Source organism: Pseudochaenichthys georgianus, chromosome 22 (assembly GCF_902827115.2).
Source record: "Pseudochaenichthys georgianus chromosome 22, fPseGeo1.2, whole genome shotgun sequence".
Taxonomy (NCBI): Eukaryota; Metazoa; Chordata; class Actinopteri; order Perciformes; family Channichthyidae; genus Pseudochaenichthys; species Pseudochaenichthys georgianus.
This window is the reverse complement of record NC_047524.1, coordinates 2,770,441-2,789,851: the sequence shown is the minus strand read 5'-3', so window position 1 is coordinate 2,789,851 and position 19,411 is coordinate 2,770,441. Positions and strand designations below refer to the sequence as shown.

Sequence of the window (19,411 nt, the reverse complement as noted above, 5' to 3'; positions counted from 1 at the left end):
CTTCAATTAATTTACTATATGAGTTTAGCCGAAAGATGTAACTTACTGGCATAGCATTGTTCTCATAATTTAACCCTTTCACGCATAGAGGCTACAGTGGACAGCTTTTCAAAAGGGGTTTTCTTGTACATGCATGGGTTTTGATGGCATATTTGCATCATCAGCCACTACATAGGACCCTAGTGCATCATCTCATACACTGCTACTCAGTGGAAAGTCAGTGCAAGTGCATGATATGTCTCTAAACCTATGCTCTAAAGTTTAAAGATGAACGACAGAAAGCCAGATGGACCAAGTCACCTGCCAATCCTTTCATGGAAAGCGCTCCCTGCAGGTATAACACATTTGGTGACATCAAGTAACAACTAAGGAATCATATAATTCATAAATTGTCAAAGTATTGATTTTATGTTTGCAGGAAATCATGATTATTCGCCTGTCCACAAAAGTGGACGTCATGCATCACTGGCTATTTCAACTAAACTTCATACTGTTACTGCTACTGTTCTTCTTGAAAATACTTCATCTGCAGTATCTTTTTGGGCCTTAAATATATATACACTTAAGTTATTATAATGTAATTTGAAGTTTGCACATCTTTATTTGTCATTTTTTCCAAATGTACAAGTGTTCAGTTTAGACTTTAACGCATAGGCCTACTGTCCACCTGAGTGGACATATAAACATTTTTTTTTCCTAAATTTGAAAAAACTAGATACAAATAAACTAAAGTTAAAATCTTGTTTTTCATGTCCCAAGAGCAATAAAAACACTTCATAATTCATGCATGGAAGGGTTTTAAATGTTTCTTGTAGTAGAAAAAATACTGTGCTTCTGCAAAGATAAAATAGTCATAGATATCGGTATGTAATTTTGAATTAAACAACAAGCAACTCTCTAAAGTCTCTTTTTAACTCTTGGGAACATTAAAACATTTTATTGCACTACTTTATCGTGTTTTCGACCACAAGGGAGTGTGCTTCTGCCTTGATTTTTTTGTATTGAGTTAGTACACCAGTGAGTGTGCTCTCCCTTGTATGTTTAATATAATATTAATCATCCCCACTCCCCTGCATGTCTGTCCATGTTTGGTTGAGCCTTGGATGCTTAATTCAGCTGCAATGTGAAGTCTTGACCACTCAGAGGCAGTGCTGACTTAAATTTAGATCAAATAATCTTCCTGTTTTTCTTAGGGAGGTAGAGGAGTGCAGTAAAGGTAATCCTGGCGCTCTGTTGCTGCTGCATGTTGCAATAAACTTCTTAAATTAGTTGAATTCAGTCAATAAGTGGCCGCCGCCTAAATGCACTTTTTGTATCATTGACTCATCTGTATGACTTCCTCTGGGGAAACTATGTCTCTCTGAATTTGTAATAAAAAATTACTTTTCACTATAACGATAACACTTTCTGAGCTTGGTTCTTAGGAAATATAACTGGTTTACATATAATCTGAAACTAAAGTGGAAACATTCAGGACTGTAACTCCAACATAATATACATGTATTCAATTGCTCTACTTTACTACACCACACCTTTGAGTACTTCTGAAACTGAAACTACTTTCTACTTCACTATACATTTCAGAGGAATTGGTTGTTTCTTTTATATTTCACAAGATTTATCTGACTAGGGCCTTCTCATTGCAGATTTAGATGATCAAAACATAGTATTTAACAAATGAAATGATGCTTGTTTTCTTGTAAGTTAGAAATGATCCCCACCTTTAGTAGCTGCAACATTAATGTACACACTAATGCATCCAAGCTACCATGTAATAATATGGTATGTTCCTTTATTGCTATGCATTGCTTTTATTTTGAAGAGCATTGTCTATATTTTTGCTGATGGATGACTTCAGTCTCATCATCATCATCATCGACACTACACGTTTTATTTCTACGCACAGGGGGCGTGTCGACTGTCACTGGTCACATGACCCGGAAAATGTGGGGTTTAATTCCTGTGTTGGACTGCTCCCAGCTGCTAAACCTCTGCCCTTCGCAGTACAAACCCTCCATCGCGACCCCCAAGGCGGACTCTCCTCCTCAAATCATGTCGGGTAAGATTCTCCGGGGCTCCGCGACACTCACAGCCGCTAACTGACACTGGAACCCGGCCCGTTTTCCGGGACTGGACCGGGGTTGCGCATCCTGCCCGGTTCTCCCGAAATATCGCGAATTTTAGATCAAACGCTGCAGTAAACACCTGCTGTCACGCGCATGCACTGCTGCTGGCACTGCTGCTGGCACGCGGACATAAACGAGGCGATGAGTTGTATTATTAGTGCTGTAATGTTATATCTTGCGGACATTGAAAAGGTATTTTACTTTTTTTTCTTTTTTATATGATGAATTGCTGCTGCGGATTGGACCTAAGTAAAGCTGTCGACAATAAAAACGACACTTCCGGTTACAGTTTACTAGTGAAAATACAACTAATGTTGAGTAACCAAAAGCTGTAATGTAATAGTAAAGACTAGTGAAAGAAAATACAATACTTTTCTAAATTATATATTTGTAATTGTTTGTCATCTTTGCTCTATAATTTTGAATATTGCCTAACCACTACTGAAATCACGATTTGAGGGTTTAAATAATCAGATAGATTTTTTATTTAACACATGTATAGCCATATTTCATATAGCAATCCTTAAACCTTGGTTATAAAAGATACCTCAGAGGTTGTATCAGATATTGTACTTGAGTGAAAGTAGAAGTACCAGAGTGTAGGAATACTCTGTTACAAGTAAAAGTCCTGCATTCAAAATGTTACTCAAGTAAAAGTAGAAAAGTATTATCATCAAAATATAGTGAAAGTAGCGACAGTAAAAGTAGTCGTTGTGCAGATTGGTCCATTTCAGAATAATATATATATATATGTTTTATATTGATTGATCATGAAAGTGTTCTCAAAGCTGGTGAAGGTACAGCTAGTTTGAATGACTTTGTAGACTGCAGGGTAGCTTGTGGATTTACTCCAGGTGGAACTAAAGTCTGATTTAACACTTGATTAGATTTCACATCATTCATCAAAATCTGTGAAGTAACTAAAGGTATTAAATACATGTAGTGGAGTAAAAGTACACCATGTACCTCTGAATTGTAGTGGAGTAGAAGTACAAAGTAGTGGAAATACTCAAGTAAAGTAGAAGTACCTCAAATTTGAACTTAAACACAGTAGTTGAGTAAATGTACTTATAGTTACTTTACACCACTTGATACTTGCAGATGTAAAAGCAGGAGTATACACGTGCCAGTCCTGTCACTTAAAGTATCTCAATCATATCTTTAATTTCTTTAACATCACCAACATTTATTATAACTAATATCATCATTGAACTAGATCTGATGTTGAGTTAAACTCAGAGAGTGGAAGTGTAGATTTTGAAACTGCCTGTCAGGTTGTGGGAAGGTGGAAATGATGTAGGCCCGCATTGCATCACCAACATTGATGATTTCTCCATTGACATTTTAGCCGATTAGCTAATCAAGACAGAACAGCAGCAGTATGCAGCTTCATATCTTCAGCACACTAGGCTACTACATTACATTACATTGCATTTAGTTGACGCTTTTATCCAAAGCGACTTACAATAAGTACATTCGACCAGGAAGACACAACCTTGAAGAAAACAGAATCATATAAGTAACATCAGGTTTCATAGAGCCAAGCATTTCAAGTGCTACTCAACTGGCTTTAGATAAACCAGTCCTTTATTAGTATATAAGTGCTTTGTTAATCGTTCTATCGCTCGACGTGGAGTCGAAAGAGATGAGTTTTCAGTCTGCGCCGGAAGGTGTGTAAGCTTTCTGCCGCCCTGATGTCAATGGGAGCTCATTCCACCATCTTGGAGCCAGGATAGCAAACCCACGTGTTTCTGCTGATGGGAACTTGGGTCCCCCTCGCAGCGAGGGTGCAGCGAGTCGTTTGGCTGATGCAGAGCGTACTATGAGTGAAATACATTTTAACTGATCGAATCACTCACAAGAAAGCAGATAATCTAATCTCCCTAAATGTTGCATTATTCCTTTAAAGTGACCTCTGCGTTGTTACACAATCGGCTCTGAAATAAAAAAACTTAACTTAAGAAAAAAAAACCTGTGTGTTTTAAAGGATTAGCGGATGCATTAAATAGTCTACCGTCAAGAAAGTCATCTGCAATCATTTTACTGTCATTTATCATCAGTAAGTCAAACTGGTTGTAGGATAAACACTACATTTGGAATTTACATTCAAAATTATTTCAATTAAATGTATTGCTGTTACTGCAACTTATGGTAGTAAATGAAATATTTATTATATATTTTGAGTAGTTGGTCGAACCAAATGAATGATTTAACTTTGGGGAAATGCTATTATTCACTTTTTTCAAATTGACAACTTGATAAACTACTTTTAACAATTAAACCCATATCTCACTTTTGGTTTTATTTTGTAAAGTATACCCTTTAACTTCCTGGGTTAATGGGAGGTCCTTAAAGTAACTTGACGTGTTGTTTCTCAGTGTGGACGTGCGCCACAGTGCGTGGCCTTGAGGTTTTTGTTTTTTTTACATTACAAATAAAAGGCTCTGGTGTCACACCTCTTACAGTCTTACTATTAAAGACATCCCTAACAAAAGTATAATGATGAAAAGAAACGGTTTGCTCTACTAAAGGATGTATAACAGTAACTAGTACGAGTACTACATTGGCATCATATTAAGATTAAGTTACATACAGGAAACAATGTGAATGTTACCATTCAATCTCTAAGCACACAGTAATACATTTGACACATAAAATAGAATATACTGGATATAAATGTCCCATATTGTTCGTTAAATACTCCATTGTATTTTATATTGGTGCACTCATGCTAGATAACAATATTTTTAACAATTTAAACAAACAATATCTTACTTAAAAAGATCTGTCCTTGTGATTTTAAAAGGCATCAGACCCAGTAGGTCATATGGTAGCCTCAGACGACTCTGTGGGAACTCGACATGTTTCCCGTTTGGCCTTTTGATAGTTTATAGTTCCTCCAAACAGACCCTAGCAACCGTGCGTCTCAGATTAGGTTTCCCGGAAGCCCCCGACTGCAAACACATTCAGCTCGATGAATACTACACTATCTGCTGGCTCTGGGCCAACTCTCAGTGGAGCAGAAACACAGAGTGCCCCCTGTTGTTCTTAATTTATGCATGGGGGACGCATCAGACACTGGACTTCATACAATAGGCCAGACGAAGGAATTCCTGAGGACAGAATGAGACGGTGAGTGTCACGGTTCATGTTTGTTCTGGACGAGAACGCGGAGAAAAGAGCGCTGATTTCACGCAGTTTGCTGTCAGATTAGGCACTGATGGTTTGAGCAGGAAGTCTGTGGTGGAAAGTAAACGACATTTAGCTTTCTGCTATTCCTGTCTGAGGGAAGTCGACCTACTTTAATACCAAGTTGAAATGCTCAACGCTCGCTGCAACAGGCCTGTGTGAACAACACAGACATTATCTTTCGAGGTTATCAAAACAGAGACATTTCTAACTTAACTGGGGTTTGTCCATCGTATCTAATCTGTCCATGTGAACAATAACGTGTGGCTGTATTCCCTCTTATGGGAGAAGATGTTATAAATAGTCTGCTGTGGAATTGAGTGGTTTTCATGCTTTTGCAAACCATCCAGAAATGTTTCCCCTTCGAGTTATGAGGCCGTTGTAAACCCATATTTTCACCCAAAATGCCAAACAACCTTTTACTGATTACTGAGGTTTCTGTTCTGCAACATATGATCACATTTGGCTCCTTGATAATCCGAGTAAACTGCATTTCCTAGAAGATATTCATTTGAACTGAACTTAAAAATAATCCATGAGAGTGGTTAGTAGTTATTCCTTTAAAGTAGTGTGTGTGTGTGTGTGTGTGTGTGTGTGTGTGTGTGTGTGTGTGTGTGTGTGTGTGTGTGTGTGTGTGTGTGTGTGTGTGTGTGTGTGTGTGTGTGTGTGTGTGTGTGTGTGTGTGTGTGTGTGTGTGTGTGTGTGTGTGTGTGTGTGTGTGTGTGTGTGTGTGTGTGTGTGTGTGTGTGTGTGTGTGTGTGTGTGTGTGTGTGTGTGTGTGTGTGTGTGTGTGTGTGTGTGTGTCCAAGCAGACCAAGCTTTTGTGACGCTGGCCACAACAGATAACTACGCCAAAGGAGCGATGGTTCTCGGCCAGTCGTTACGAAACCACAACACAACCAAGAAGCTGGTCGCTCTCATCGGGCCGCATGTTGCAGAACCTTGCAGGTAACACACACACACACACACACACACACGGCTGAAGTTTGGTGAAAAACGGTCAAATGGGAATACCCGACTGACACAAATCTCCCCTTCTGTGTTGTAGAGATGTACTAGGAACCGTTTTTGACGAGGTGCGTGTGGTGGACGTCTTGGACTCGGGCGATGCGGCTCATCTGTCCCTGATGAAACGTCCGGACCTGGGAGTCACGTTCACAAAACTGCACTGCTGGACCCTCACACACTACAGCAAGTGTGTGTTCATGGACGCAGACACAATGGTAAGAAAACCAAGCTGACAATAGCAGAGAGCGTACAGAAGAAGCAACAACAAATTAAATAGTCTGACTTTTTTTCAGATCCTGACAAGAATTAAGGAAACATAAATTACAATCACTAAGGACAATGTTTTCAAGAGTCTTTAAGATAGATTTGACGTATAATTAACTTTGCATTTAATTTTAATATTGATTAGTGCACAAAAGAGTGCTTCAGTCTTTCTTACACCAAGGGACCATTTCATATCCAATTCACGGCACATTGATGTATATCAGATATCCTCGCAGTGATATAATCTTTCAGCGGCATGACAACCGGCATCGAGTTTAAACACCTGTCCCGGACTTCTGCATTTTCTGTGGAAATATTGATGAAGGAAACTCCTCATATTTGCAGGTGCTGTCAAATATAGACGAACTCTTCGAGAGAGAGGAGTTCTCAGCAGCGCCGGATCCCGGTTGGCCAGATTGTTTCAACTCCGGGGTGTTTGTCTTCACGCCGTCCAATGAGACGCACGAGAAGCTGATCACGTTCTGCAGTGAAAACGGCAGCTTCGACGGTGAGTGTTTCTTTTTCCGTTGCTAAAAGGGCATACGAGAACATAATCTGAAGAGAGGAGAGGAATGCATTCAAGTGTAAGCAATGTGAAGGATAACTCACGAGGGAAATACTCTTGGACTGCAACAGTATCTCTGAGCGGGGGTGACAGGCTGGACGGAGCTTATTTGAAGAGTATATTACTTTATTCCATTGGTGAGGACCCGAGTCTATTTGACATAGATAACTCGTGGCTTCCCTTGGACGTGAACTTCTGACTTATAGATATTTGATAGTTTGTTTCGAGCCCGAGGTTTAAGTACTTTAAATCTCTGTCCTTTCGATTATTTCAATCGAGTTGCAGGAGAGAACCTTAAAGCCCAACGAGTTACGTTACTGAGTTAGAAGCATACAAGATCTACATGGTGAACAACAAATTGTAGTAATGAAAAAAAAATAACCTAAACTTGCATAGGACAGAACACTCCCAGTTTAGGACTTGTCCGCCTTGATTTGGGCCGTGAGTGCAAAGACTTGAAACGTAGCAAACTCTGATATATTCCAGTTTTATAAGCCCTAGTTTTATTTCGGCAGTGTAAACATGAACCGGTTAACTGCAGGCGTGTCCTCAACCATTTGTACTGAGAAAATAAATATTTGTTTCTAAAGAATGCATAACATTTTCTCCCTTTCTCTTCCCACACAAACGTATAGTATAGTATAGTATGTCCTCATTTCAATCTGACCTGGTGTGACCTTGTCCTCTCCTTGCCTCCTCCCCTCTTACATAGATCAGCCATCTGTAACATAGACCTGCCATCCTCTCAAGGCTTTGTCTGCATTCCTTTTCTATTTGCACAAGTCGGAAAATCAATCAAACAAGCTGTCTTTGAACTCAAGCAGAAACATTTTAAATGCGTGTGTGTGTCTTCATGTCTGCAGGGGGAGATCAGGGGGTCCTCAACAGTTACTTTAACAGCTGGGCGACGAAAGATATTTCCAAACACCTTCCCTTCATCTACAACCTCAGCAGTATCTCCATCTACTCCTACCTGCCGGCTTTCAAACAGTCAGTACACACACACACACACACACACACACACACACACACACACACACACACACACACACACACACACACACACACACACACACACACACACACACACACACACACACACACACACACACACACACACACACACACACACACACACACACACACACACACACACACACACACACACACACACACACACACACACACACAGAACATTTCCATACGTTCATGTGCAGCCTTGTGCAACTTCAGGGTGCTTTTGTGTTATGGGGCTTAAAGCTTATCCAAGGTCAGTTCAAAGGTTGTGTGTGTGTGTGTGTCTTAGGAAGGTCAAATCCCATTTTGCCACAATATAATTAAAAAAAGTGGATTCCTTGTTTCCTTGCTGTTAAAATCTGTACTGCATGTGTCTTTCTCTTAGACAAAGTTTGAATAGGTTTGCAGTCACTACATGAAGTTTCACAACACTAAGACTCTCTCGTCCCTGCCGTCTAAAATAAACAATGCCTGTTGTGTTTTCACAGGTACGGCCACGACGCCAAGGTGGTACACTTTCTGGGAAAGGTGAAGCCCTGGAGCTACTCCTATGACAACCAGAGGGGCGAGGTCAGAGGTCACTCCCTGCCCGCTGACCAGTGCCAACTGCACCCAGACTACCTGCTCCTGTGGTGGCAGCTGTACGCCAAATCAGTGCAGCCGTTACTGCAGCATGCCTACGGAGACTCTCCGTTCACGAGCGGCTTCGTGGAGGGCAGCGAGGAGATACGTGATGTTCAAGTGTGTGAGAAAGCTAGAGATGGCAAAAGCACACACATCCTTTACTTTAAGTAGCAGTACAGATACTCGTGTTTGAAAATACTCTGGTAGAAGTACTGACTAAACTTCTTTACTCAAGTAAAAGTAACGAAGTATGGGCTTTGAAATGTACTTCAGTAAAAAGTACCCATAACTAGCAGCTGCTTTAAAGAGTACCTGACCTCCCTTTATATTAAGAGAACAATAATGTCATTGTTAGCTAATGAATGTTTCCATGCTGAACAACGGCAACATGACAACGTTTCCATTGGTCCCTCTTCTTTAGAGAAGACCAGGAAGTGATGGATACACGGATCGTGTTCCAACCAATAGGCACGCAATGACTCTACATAATAATGAGCACGCACCAAACACACATTCAGACTAAAGGAACCAGCTGTTTGGAAAATGTAAAAAGTAGAAAGTACAGGTATTTGAGTTCAACATGTAAGAAGTAGAAAGTACAGGTATTTGAGTTCAACATGTGAGAAGTAGAAAGTACAGGTATTTGTGTTCAACATGTAAGAAGTAGAAAGTACAGGTATTTGAGTTCAACATGTAAGAAGTAGAAAGTACAGGTATTTGTGTTCAACATGTAAGAAGTAGAAAGTACTGGTATTTGAGTTCAACATGTAAGAAGTAGAAAGTACAGGTATTTGAGTTCAACATGTAAGAAGTAGAAAGTACAGGTATTTGAGTTCAACATGTGAGAAGTAGAAAGTACAGGTATTTGAGTTCAACATGTGAGAAGTAGAAAGTACAGGTATTTGTGTTCAACATGTAAGAAGTAGAAAGTACAGGTATTTGAGTTCAACATGTAAGAAGTAGAAAGTACAGGTATTTGAGTTCAACATGTGAGAAGTAGAAAGTACAGGTATTTGAGTTCAACATGTGAGAAGTAGAAAGTACAGGTATTTGAGTTCAACATGTGAGAAGTAGAAAGTACAGGTATTTGTGTTCAACATGTAAGAAGTAGAAAGTACAGGTATTTGAGTTCAACATGTGAGAAGTAGAAAGTACAGGTATTTGTGTTCAACATGTAAGAAGTAGAAAGTACAGGTATTTGAGTTCAACATGTGAGAAGTAGAAAGTACTGGTATTTGAGTTCAACATGTAAGAAGTAGAAAGTACAGGTATTTGAGTTCAACATGTAAGAAGTAAAAAGTCGATAGAAAAAGAAGTAGTGGAGTAAAGTACTGATACCAGAAAAATATACTTAAGTACAGTAACGAAGTATTTGTACTCCAGCGAGAGGGATCGGTCGTAGGCTGTGGGGGCTGAATGTTTCCAAACCTAGGAGCATTCTGGCTGTGATTGCGTGTTTCGCCTGTTGCATAATTATGACTGTGGTGAAACCTGTTATTACCAAGTGAAGTCTGCTTTCTCTGGCATCTTCAAAATGTGCAAATCTATCATTCAATGTTCCTATCACCAAGGGCCTCATGATGACGCCCCTTTAACTGGAGCTTACAGTGAAAACACTGGCTACTTGTGGTTGCGACAAAAGCAAGAAACAGTCGATTTGTTCCACATTCCTCGGCACCGATCTGTTGCCAAAAGTCCCGTGTGTTGCTGCTGGTGTTTCAAGGCCTCTCGGTTGAGGCGTGAACGAATGAATAGCTCGCTGTTGTCGATGAAACATGCAGGATGCTCGGTCTCTAGCAAATATTCACGACTTCACAGAGGAGCAGGAAGTTACCAGGCGGTCTGTCGTAACAAGGGCGGCAGTAAAATGGTTTGTCAGAACCTGCAGAAGTTTCCTGAAACTGACTGTTTGAATCTTGTGTCACACCGACAAGTTTATACCAGCGCATCGTGGGAAAGTCCTCCAGTCTAACAGTGGCTTTGGCCGTGTGTTTTAGTGTTTAAATAAAGGTCTTTACACTTGATTTAAGCCGGGCCAAGAGTGGTAAATACGGAATAACGGCGCAATAAGTCAGTTTACCAAAAAAAGGCAGCAATATTAAGCAACGTGACGGAAGCTGAGGGATACTCATATTACAAATTCATGTCATTGTGAAGTTCACTAACATTAGCCCCCATGTTACCAGTCATAATAGACCAGTTGGGGCTGTAGCAGCAAGTGTATAAGGGAGGTTTTGTTGTTGCTCTCAACATGTGCACATCGTCAAGATATTAAGTCCACCTCTATTTAAGTAGTACTTATTTATCTGCTAAGGTGGCAAAAGTGTCTGTGTGTTCAGAGTTGAGGAAGTGCACTGTTTACCAATATGTTACTTGCAGGAGTTAAAGTGTCTCCATACACTTTTGAAACTAATTGTATTTCTATGTGGAGGAGTAAGTCAGTAGGTAGTAAGTCAGTAGGTAGTAAGTCAGTAGGTAGTAAGTCAGTAATATCCAGGATTTGTTAAAATAGTTGAACTTTGTTGCGGACTCTTTTCTCCCTATGTAATGGCCATTATATATTGGTATTCACCTATTGATCTACTGAAAGCCAGATGTTAAGTACGCTTTTATCATCTGAGAAATTCCACTCTTATCTTAGTGTTGTCAAAGGTCTTGTTTGTACTTCGACCGCCCTGACGAAACGCCTCCATGAACTGATTATGGTTAGAAAACCGCGGTCAGTTGAGCATGGCAGAGTGTTGGGAAACCTGTCCTTAGAGTATTGCTGCAGTCCTGTTTAATTAAATCATTCATTCTCTGTCCGTCATGCAGGGAGCACTTCAGCAGGATGTGATGGAGCACCCGGCACCTCCACCCCCCCCAAAGCTTTCATCAAATGAGAGGAAGCAGCGTTGGGAAGCGGGCGAGATCGACTACATGGGTGACGACTCCTTCGTCAACATCGAACGAAAACTTGACTCCTTCCTGAAGTAGGGCACCGGGGATGGAGCACGACGGACAGAGAGAGTGTGTGGGTGAAGATGTAAGCACTGCTCGGCCAATCACAGGGGCTCGAAGGGCAGGTGACTGGATGAATGCCTGTGTGCAACATCCAGCCTCACTCTCTGCATCCTGTCAGCGTGTGTGTGTGTGTGTGTGTGAAATGTGAAAATTCCCATGCACTTCCACCATTCATTCTTCCCTCAAAAATAAGTCTGATATTTCAGGAAACATGCTCAGCCGCTTTCTCGCAGAGAGCTAGATGAGAAGATTGAAACCACTTGCATGTTTAGATGCTAATTATTAAAGGTCACCTATTGTTCAACATCCACTTCTTCATGTCTTTTCTACATCAACATGTGTCCGCTCTGTGTAAAGAGATTCTGGAAGTTTCAGGAAAAAATATTCTCTCTCTTTTTGTCCTGATCCATTTCTATAAAAACCTGTCTGAAAATTAGCTGATCAGATTTTGGCCACTTTATGATGTCATAACGATGTTTTGGCTTGAGTAACCATTAGCCAATCAGCAACCAAGGTGATTGGCTAATGCTGCAATGATCTGTTTGGTGTTTGGAGCCAAACACTTCAGAGACATGTTTTGTATCTGAGGCTGCGGCCACACGAGGACGAAAACGGCTAAACGCATAGGATTAACGCAAACGCAATCGCAATCGCAAACAAGCTTCCGTCCACACGCAATAGATATCCGGATAGTGTCTGTCCACACGAGACCGCTCCGTTTAGCTCCAACCGCTGGAGAAGCTGCAGTACATATGCAGGAGCCTGTAGGTGGCGCTGTAACTTCCTCCACCAAAGCAGCGAAGGAGAATGGTTGTCATGGTTGCCCTTCTGTTTATTCTCCGCGGTGGGGGCCGAGGGAACCGGGCAGAGTTTTTCGCCAGTCAGCGTGTATTAAAGTTTAAATCTTCCGGACAAAATTATAAAAGTGCCGGTCAAAGGTCGTCTTTGTTATTTATTGAGCTTTAAAACAAATGAATAACGACTCTATATAATAAAATACACGGAGCCTCTCTTTTTCCTCCCTCTCTTCGGACAGCATCAGTGTCTGTCTCATGCAGCAGCTGATCCAGTAATGAGTGACCCGGCCGACTGTAAAAATAAACATATTTATAACTAGTTTAGGGAGTTTGAGAGGTAATTAAAATAGCTAAGGGTGACGATCTGACTTGAAGTGTGTGTTTTGCTGCAGAGGGAGGAGCTGCAGGTGAGCAGAGCTGCGTGTCTCCGTCCTGTCAGATTAGACTTCACTCGCGTTTAGGTCCATATCGAGAGAAAGATAAATAATCTGAATTCAGTGCAGTTTACTTTGACGCGGGGTGAGCAGCAGAGGTGGGGAGAGGCGGGGCTATTGCCTCATCATTATCAGAAAATGATCGTATAGGGCGTACACACGGAGCCGTTGGACTCCCCAGAGCGTTGCGTATGCCGTTCTATCCACCTTGGGACCCGTTATCGTTTCCTCAGTCGTTTAGTGCCGTATTCGGTCGTCCTCGTGTGGCCGAACGGTCTATATGACACTAAACAGTAACGCAAACGACCGTTTTCGTCCTCGTGTGGCCGAACGGTCTATGTGATACTAAACAGTAACGCAAACGACCATTTTCGTCCTTGTGTGGCTGCAGCCTGAGACTTATCATATATTGATGAAAAACAGTATAATAGAGGACCTTTAAGCTAATGCTAGGAACCGGCTTCATCTGTGGGCTCAGCACTGTGTGAGTGACTTCATTAACTACATCACTCTGTATTCAAACCTTAACGGAGAAAGAAACTGAATTGTTTCTTAAGAATCCCACAGATATATCCGTCTACACGGCAACAACAAACGCTCAAGACTTTTATTGCACATTTTGCAAATACTTCAACTTCTTATGTTTCTCCAAATGTGTGTAAATATGTCTTTTATTCTAAAATTGCACAACTGTCGCAAAACAAAATGTCTCCCCGGGATGAATAAATGAACCTAAAACACGTTATCGATCACTACCACGTTGCATTATGTTGGACTGATCCGGCATAACAGTTATTATTCGGTTTATCACACTATTTATTGGCTGAAATCAAAGCAGAAAACATCCGTGTTCCCATCGTGGTATATTCTTCTCATCCAATTTATGCAAAGCGAATAAGCGTAAGCGTGAATCTGGTAATGGATCACAGTCTGTCTTCCTAACCTGTGGGAACGTTAAGCAACAGCAGAAACACAGTGCAGACAGAGCCTACTGTTGAAGGGAATGTTGATGATTTTGAACTCCTTTCTTGCAATAAGTCTCTTTATCTAACCCACTTTGAAGCAGATATGCAGCAACTAGCTCCCCCTTTCCCCCAAATCATGTCAATCTCGCTTCAATCCGACAGAGTTCACCTCACCAGAGTACATCTAATTCTGAGCCTCTGACACTCACCAGCTCCCTGTGTCGTCAGCTTTGTATCGTCTGGTTGTGTATTTAAAAAAAGTCCAGTTGTGTTGCATGGCAGCTCAGTAATGAAGTACTTCCACACACATCCTTCAGGGATAGTTTCGTATTTATTTGTGTGGGATTTAACAATAGTGCGCTCCCCAGACATCTGTGTTATATCCTCGGCAGACCCCTCGTCGGTATCTCATGGCCCATAATTGTAACCACTTCCTGTCTGTAGTGTTGCCAGCTGCCTTATTGCCACTGTTTACAAAACCTAATTTACTGTAACTGCTGCTAGTAGCACACCACGTGCAGAGTCCCTCCTTACTTCACTCCAGCTGTTCCTCGAAGAAACCAATCCCAGAAGCTCCGCACATTAATAATATTACTCTCCTCACTCCATTACACTCCTACAGGAAGCTGGCAAGGTTGAGATACAAATCAAAATGTGATTTTTTCCAAGCTTGTCAACCTGGTAAATCCTCAATATGCATGAGTGTGGACGCGGATCAAATCGTAGTAAAAGCAGACCTGTCCTGTTCCCCATCCAGTAACTGTACATCCCTGTTCAAGCGCTAATAAAGAACTGATGGAGAATCACATTTTATCCATAACTCCTGTCACAAGTGTCTTTTTTCATAACTTATAGAATATTGAATACATTTAGAGAACTGCAGGAATGACTGAAACCAGGATTTCTGCCCTTTAGGTTCCTTCTTCTCGAAGTCAGTGGATTTTTGATTTGATACATAAAGTTATAGTCAATGGCTAACACAAGCTTAAGAGATATCTACATTTTCAGACATGAAATACGTTAGTAAATACCTCACAACATTTTTTTTAGGCTTTTATGTGTCCTATAAAACGCTGTTGGGAACGAGGTGTTTAATGAGATTTCATAGTGTGGGAAAATCAAATGTCATCACGCTAAAACTGTCAAAAACTGTGGCCTCATTTTATATGAAATCAGCTTTTTACTTCTGCCAATTTCACTCATGCTAACAATCATAATTATTAATTTGGGAATATTCTCTTGCTGGAATAAACGTGTAAGTATTATGAACTTTTTTTTGCTGCAGGGTTATTCAATGCAATTATCCACAATATATTCGATATCTTGATGTTTTTGTCGAGAGAGCTGGAGTTGGCTCACAAAAAATGGCCTGCAGCACTTTTTTCGAGATTTGTTCTTCTTTATATGCCATCTTTATATCGCTTGTTTGGTTACTTAACCCTTAGATGCATAAGTGGGTCTTTCTTTGACCCAGTGAGGTGAATTGAAGTATCTTTGTAATTACATTTTTGTATCATTTCATATTCCAGCTATTCCTCAAAAAACATGTTTTGGATATCATGCCATTCACATTTTAAATTTACATTTTAAGAAATTGTAGTTTTTGTATTTCTACCCCAAGCTTCCACAAAGTGGGTCAAAAATGACCCGCATGCATTTTTTTATTACATTGCAACCCAAATCTCACGGCATTTCGTGTTCACCAACACGATTTTTAATCTATTGATTCGTGTTCACCAACACGATTTGCCCCTTTTTTTCGTGTTGCACAGCACGATTTTAAAAGCAATGTATTTCTACTGCCTGCAGCACGTCTTTTTCTCCGGTCGGGTCGAGGATGACCGGAAGATGTGTGGTTCATAAAAAAATGTTCTTACTCAATATCAAGCCACAGTTATTGCTTTTATTTGAAATCGTATCATTTCGGACTTTTGTTGCCGTCTGTGAGGAAAATAAATGGGGCTCAGAGCCTCAGGATACTGAAATCTGTATTTTTTAAATCTTTTTTTCCTTCTAATTTGTTATTCTTTTCAAAATAACACACTGTTATTTACTCACCAATAACACTCAATTATCCTTGCTTTTATTTATTGGTTTAATTCCATAATCTCGGGCTTTTTTGGCGTCCGTCAGGAACTGAATTTCAAAATAAAAATAACCGGAAACAGACGTAGGCATTTCGAGCGATTACCCAAGATCCTCAGCTATGGTTTTAAGCTCGCTTATTGGATGTTTTAGCCGCAATGCATGCTGGGATTTGGTGTTTATATGATATGAAATCCGGAAAACATTTTAAAAGAATAAAATAATACGTTCCGAGTGTTCTTGCTTTTCTCTTTGAAAGTCATCACATAACGGCATTGTAATACACGGTTCGGCTGCATTGTATATTACAGATCTGCCGTAGTTCTTTATTTATAGCGCCCTGATGAGAAGACCTTTGGAAAAACTGAGAAAATGCCGCCGAAACGGAATACTTGACGTGGATCATAAATATATTCAACAATTAAACAACATCTTCAATTTCTCTTCACACAATACGTCTCCTTGCAGTATCAACACTAATTCGGCTGACTTTTACATTTGATCTAATTCATAGATAGGTTATATTTACACCACGGTGCACAGCTGATATAAAAGGACTGTAGTTTATTACTGATTTTCTTTGAATGTAAGAATGTAAATACTGAGTCTGAAATAGTATAGCAATATGCTGTACAATTATGTGAAAGCATGAATAAAACGTGTCCTACACTAATAATACAAAGTTATTATGGCTGTGTGTACCTTGTGTGCACCGCCTAGTGGTTAAAGCACGTTATTGAATTATTGTTTTTACGTGTTATAATATAACACATAAAAACAATAATGTACTCTTAATATTTTTTTCATCAAATATTATTTGAATATTTGAATACAAATATGAAGAGTGCCTACATACTTTCATAGGGGGAAAGTAGAAGGTCTGTGATAGAAATATATAATATAAAAAATCAAGAAGATACTATAAGTGATCTCTACAATAAAACAGTTTAGTGCAGGATGTACAAAGATATTAATAGGAGGAGGTGCAAAACAGAAAAACGAATTAACCTTTATTTAAACATTAAATAACAGATTAAGGTCTTCTTTTAAATAAGAAAAAAACATTGGGGGTATCTATCTACAGATAAATACAAAGTACTTAACGTCTAATATATTGCTTTCCTGCAATGTTAACTATGTTGAAGCACTTATTTTAACTGATATTATACATATGGATTATACTCTTATGTATGTAGATAGAATAAGAAATGTGCAGAATATGAATATGTTTAATGGTGGAGGTACACACATATTGATAGATGTCTTGTAATGCACTGTTGAGGAACCTGTGACCCAAGTGTTTCATTCATTGCATAACTACACCGTAGTTGTGTGTGATATGTCAATAAACCTTTGAAAATCTTGAAAGGGATGTGCAAAATAGCCATAATATACAGTCTTTAATTAACTATTAGTAGAGAATAACGAGTAATACTTTATTACTCGTTTCCATTCATGTCAATTGCAGATACATGTTTAGTCTTCTCAAGCACCAACTATCAAATATCTCTCCTGATTGTTGGCACTTGACAATCACCTTACCTGAATTTTACTCAGGTGTAACTAAAGTCTGATTTAAGGGTTGTTTATATTTCACATAATTAATCAGAATCTGCAAAGTAACTCAAATAAATGCAGTGGAGTAAAAATACCAGGTTAACCTCTGAATTGTCGTGGAGTAGAATTACAAAGTAACAATTAGCTGTCATGTGGGTATATATATTAATGCTGCGCATTATGGACACAAGCGATTTTCACCCATTTATTAATTATATGTTTTACATTTGATAACACCAATGTGTTTAATAATGGCAACTTCTAATTGTGGGAAAAACGAAAACGTTCAGTAGAGACGTCTCATAGAACATTTTGCGAAACACAATAGCCAGCATGTGTAGTTCTGGGGGGGCGTTCGATTCCAGTTTTGGATAGTCTGGCTGGTTTCGTTCCATTTCAAACAGCTGTTTGACGCTCTGCGTAACCTTACGGGACTGTAGTCCTAAACGATAGCTGGGGATTCTGGGTAGTGTAGTGTCTTCGGCCATCCTAAACTCAGAAATGTTGACAATCGCAATGATGCTCGAAATGTCCCTTATAGGCCTACGTCTGTTTCCGGTTATTTTTATTTTGAAATTCAGTTCCTGACGGACGCCAAAAAAGCCCGAGATTATGGAATTAAACCAATAAATAAAAGCAAGGATAATTGTGTGTTATTGGTGAGTAAATAACAGTGTGTTATTTTGAAAAGAATAACGAATTAGAAGGAAACAAATATTTAAAAATACAGATTTCCGTATTCTGAGGCTCTGAGCCCCATTTATTGTCTGAGCCCCATTTATTTTCCTCACAGACGGCAACAAAAGTCCGAAATTATACGATTTAAAATAAAAGCAATAATTGTGGCTTGATATCGAGTAAGAACATGTTTTTATGAACCACACAGCTTCTGGTCTCCCACGACCCGACAGGAGAAAAAGACGTGCTGCAGGCAGTAGAAATACATTGCTTTTAAAATCGTGCTGTGCAACACGAAAAAAAAAAGGGGCAAATCGTGTTGGTGAACACGAAATGCCGTGAGACTGGGTTGCACATTACATTACATTTAGCTGACGCTTTTATCCAAAGTGACTTACAATAAGTACATTCGACCAGGAAGACACAACCTTGAAGAAAACAGAATCATATAAGTACATCAGGTTTCATAGAGCCAAACATTTCAAGTGCTACTCAACTGGCTATAGATAAGCCAGTCCTTTATTAGTATATAAGTGCTTTGTTAGTAATTCTATCGCTCGAAGTGGAGTCGAAAGAGATGAGTTTTCAGTCTGCGCTGGAAGATGTGCAGGCTTTCTGCTGTCCGGATTTCAATGTGAGCTAATTTCACCATTTTGGAGCCAGGATAGCAAACCCACGTGTTTCTGCTGATGGGAACTTGGGTCCCCCTCGCAGCGAGTCGTTTGGCTGATGCAGAGCGTAGTGCACGTGCTGGGGTGTACAGTTTAACCATGTCCTGGATGTAGGAAGGGCCAGATCCATTCGCAGCATGGTAAGCAAGTACCATTGTCTTGAAGTGGATTCTAGCAGTTACCGGAAGCCAGTGAAGGGAGCGGAGGAGCGTGGGAACATTTTTCATTTCCTTGAGCCTTTGATTCTTATCACCTGTTGCTGTCAGGAATACATTCACTGTAGACCACACAGACGACATCACAAGTGACACCTCTCAGGAAGATTATTGTACACAGCAATATCTGATACCCGTCAGTATAATAATACATTATATTTTTATAGGGCTTTTCAAGGACTCAAAATCGCTTTACAATATAAGGGAAGGTTA

At 39.9% G+C, this 19,411-nt stretch overlaps 1 protein-coding gene across 3 annotated transcripts; it reads left to right on the top strand.

Annotated features, from left to right (window-relative positions):
- The first annotated feature begins 1,919 nt into the window (after positions 1-1,919).
- On the top strand, positions 1,920-12,102 carry LOC117467738 (glycogenin-1-like). 3 transcript variants are annotated; one of them, XM_034111575.2, is made up of 7 exons: positions 1,920-2,059; positions 6,128-6,263; positions 6,364-6,538; positions 6,933-7,095; positions 8,016-8,142; positions 8,658-8,910; positions 11,608-12,102. In XM_034111575.2, exons 1-7 carry the CDS (start codon positions 1,933-1,935, stop codon positions 11,767-11,769), a joined length of 1,143 nt encoding a protein of 380 aa, XP_033967466.1. In that variant the 5' UTR covers positions 1,920-1,932; the 3' UTR covers positions 11,770-12,102. The 3 variants fall into 3 exon arrangements, with proteins under 3 accessions (XP_033967466.1, XP_033967465.1, XP_033967467.1); XM_034111574.2 differs by having other exon boundaries at positions 6,125-6,263; XM_034111576.2 differs by lacking the exon at positions 1,920-2,059 and adding an exon at positions 4,951-5,258.
- Positions 12,103-19,411: the final 7,309 nt, after the last annotated feature.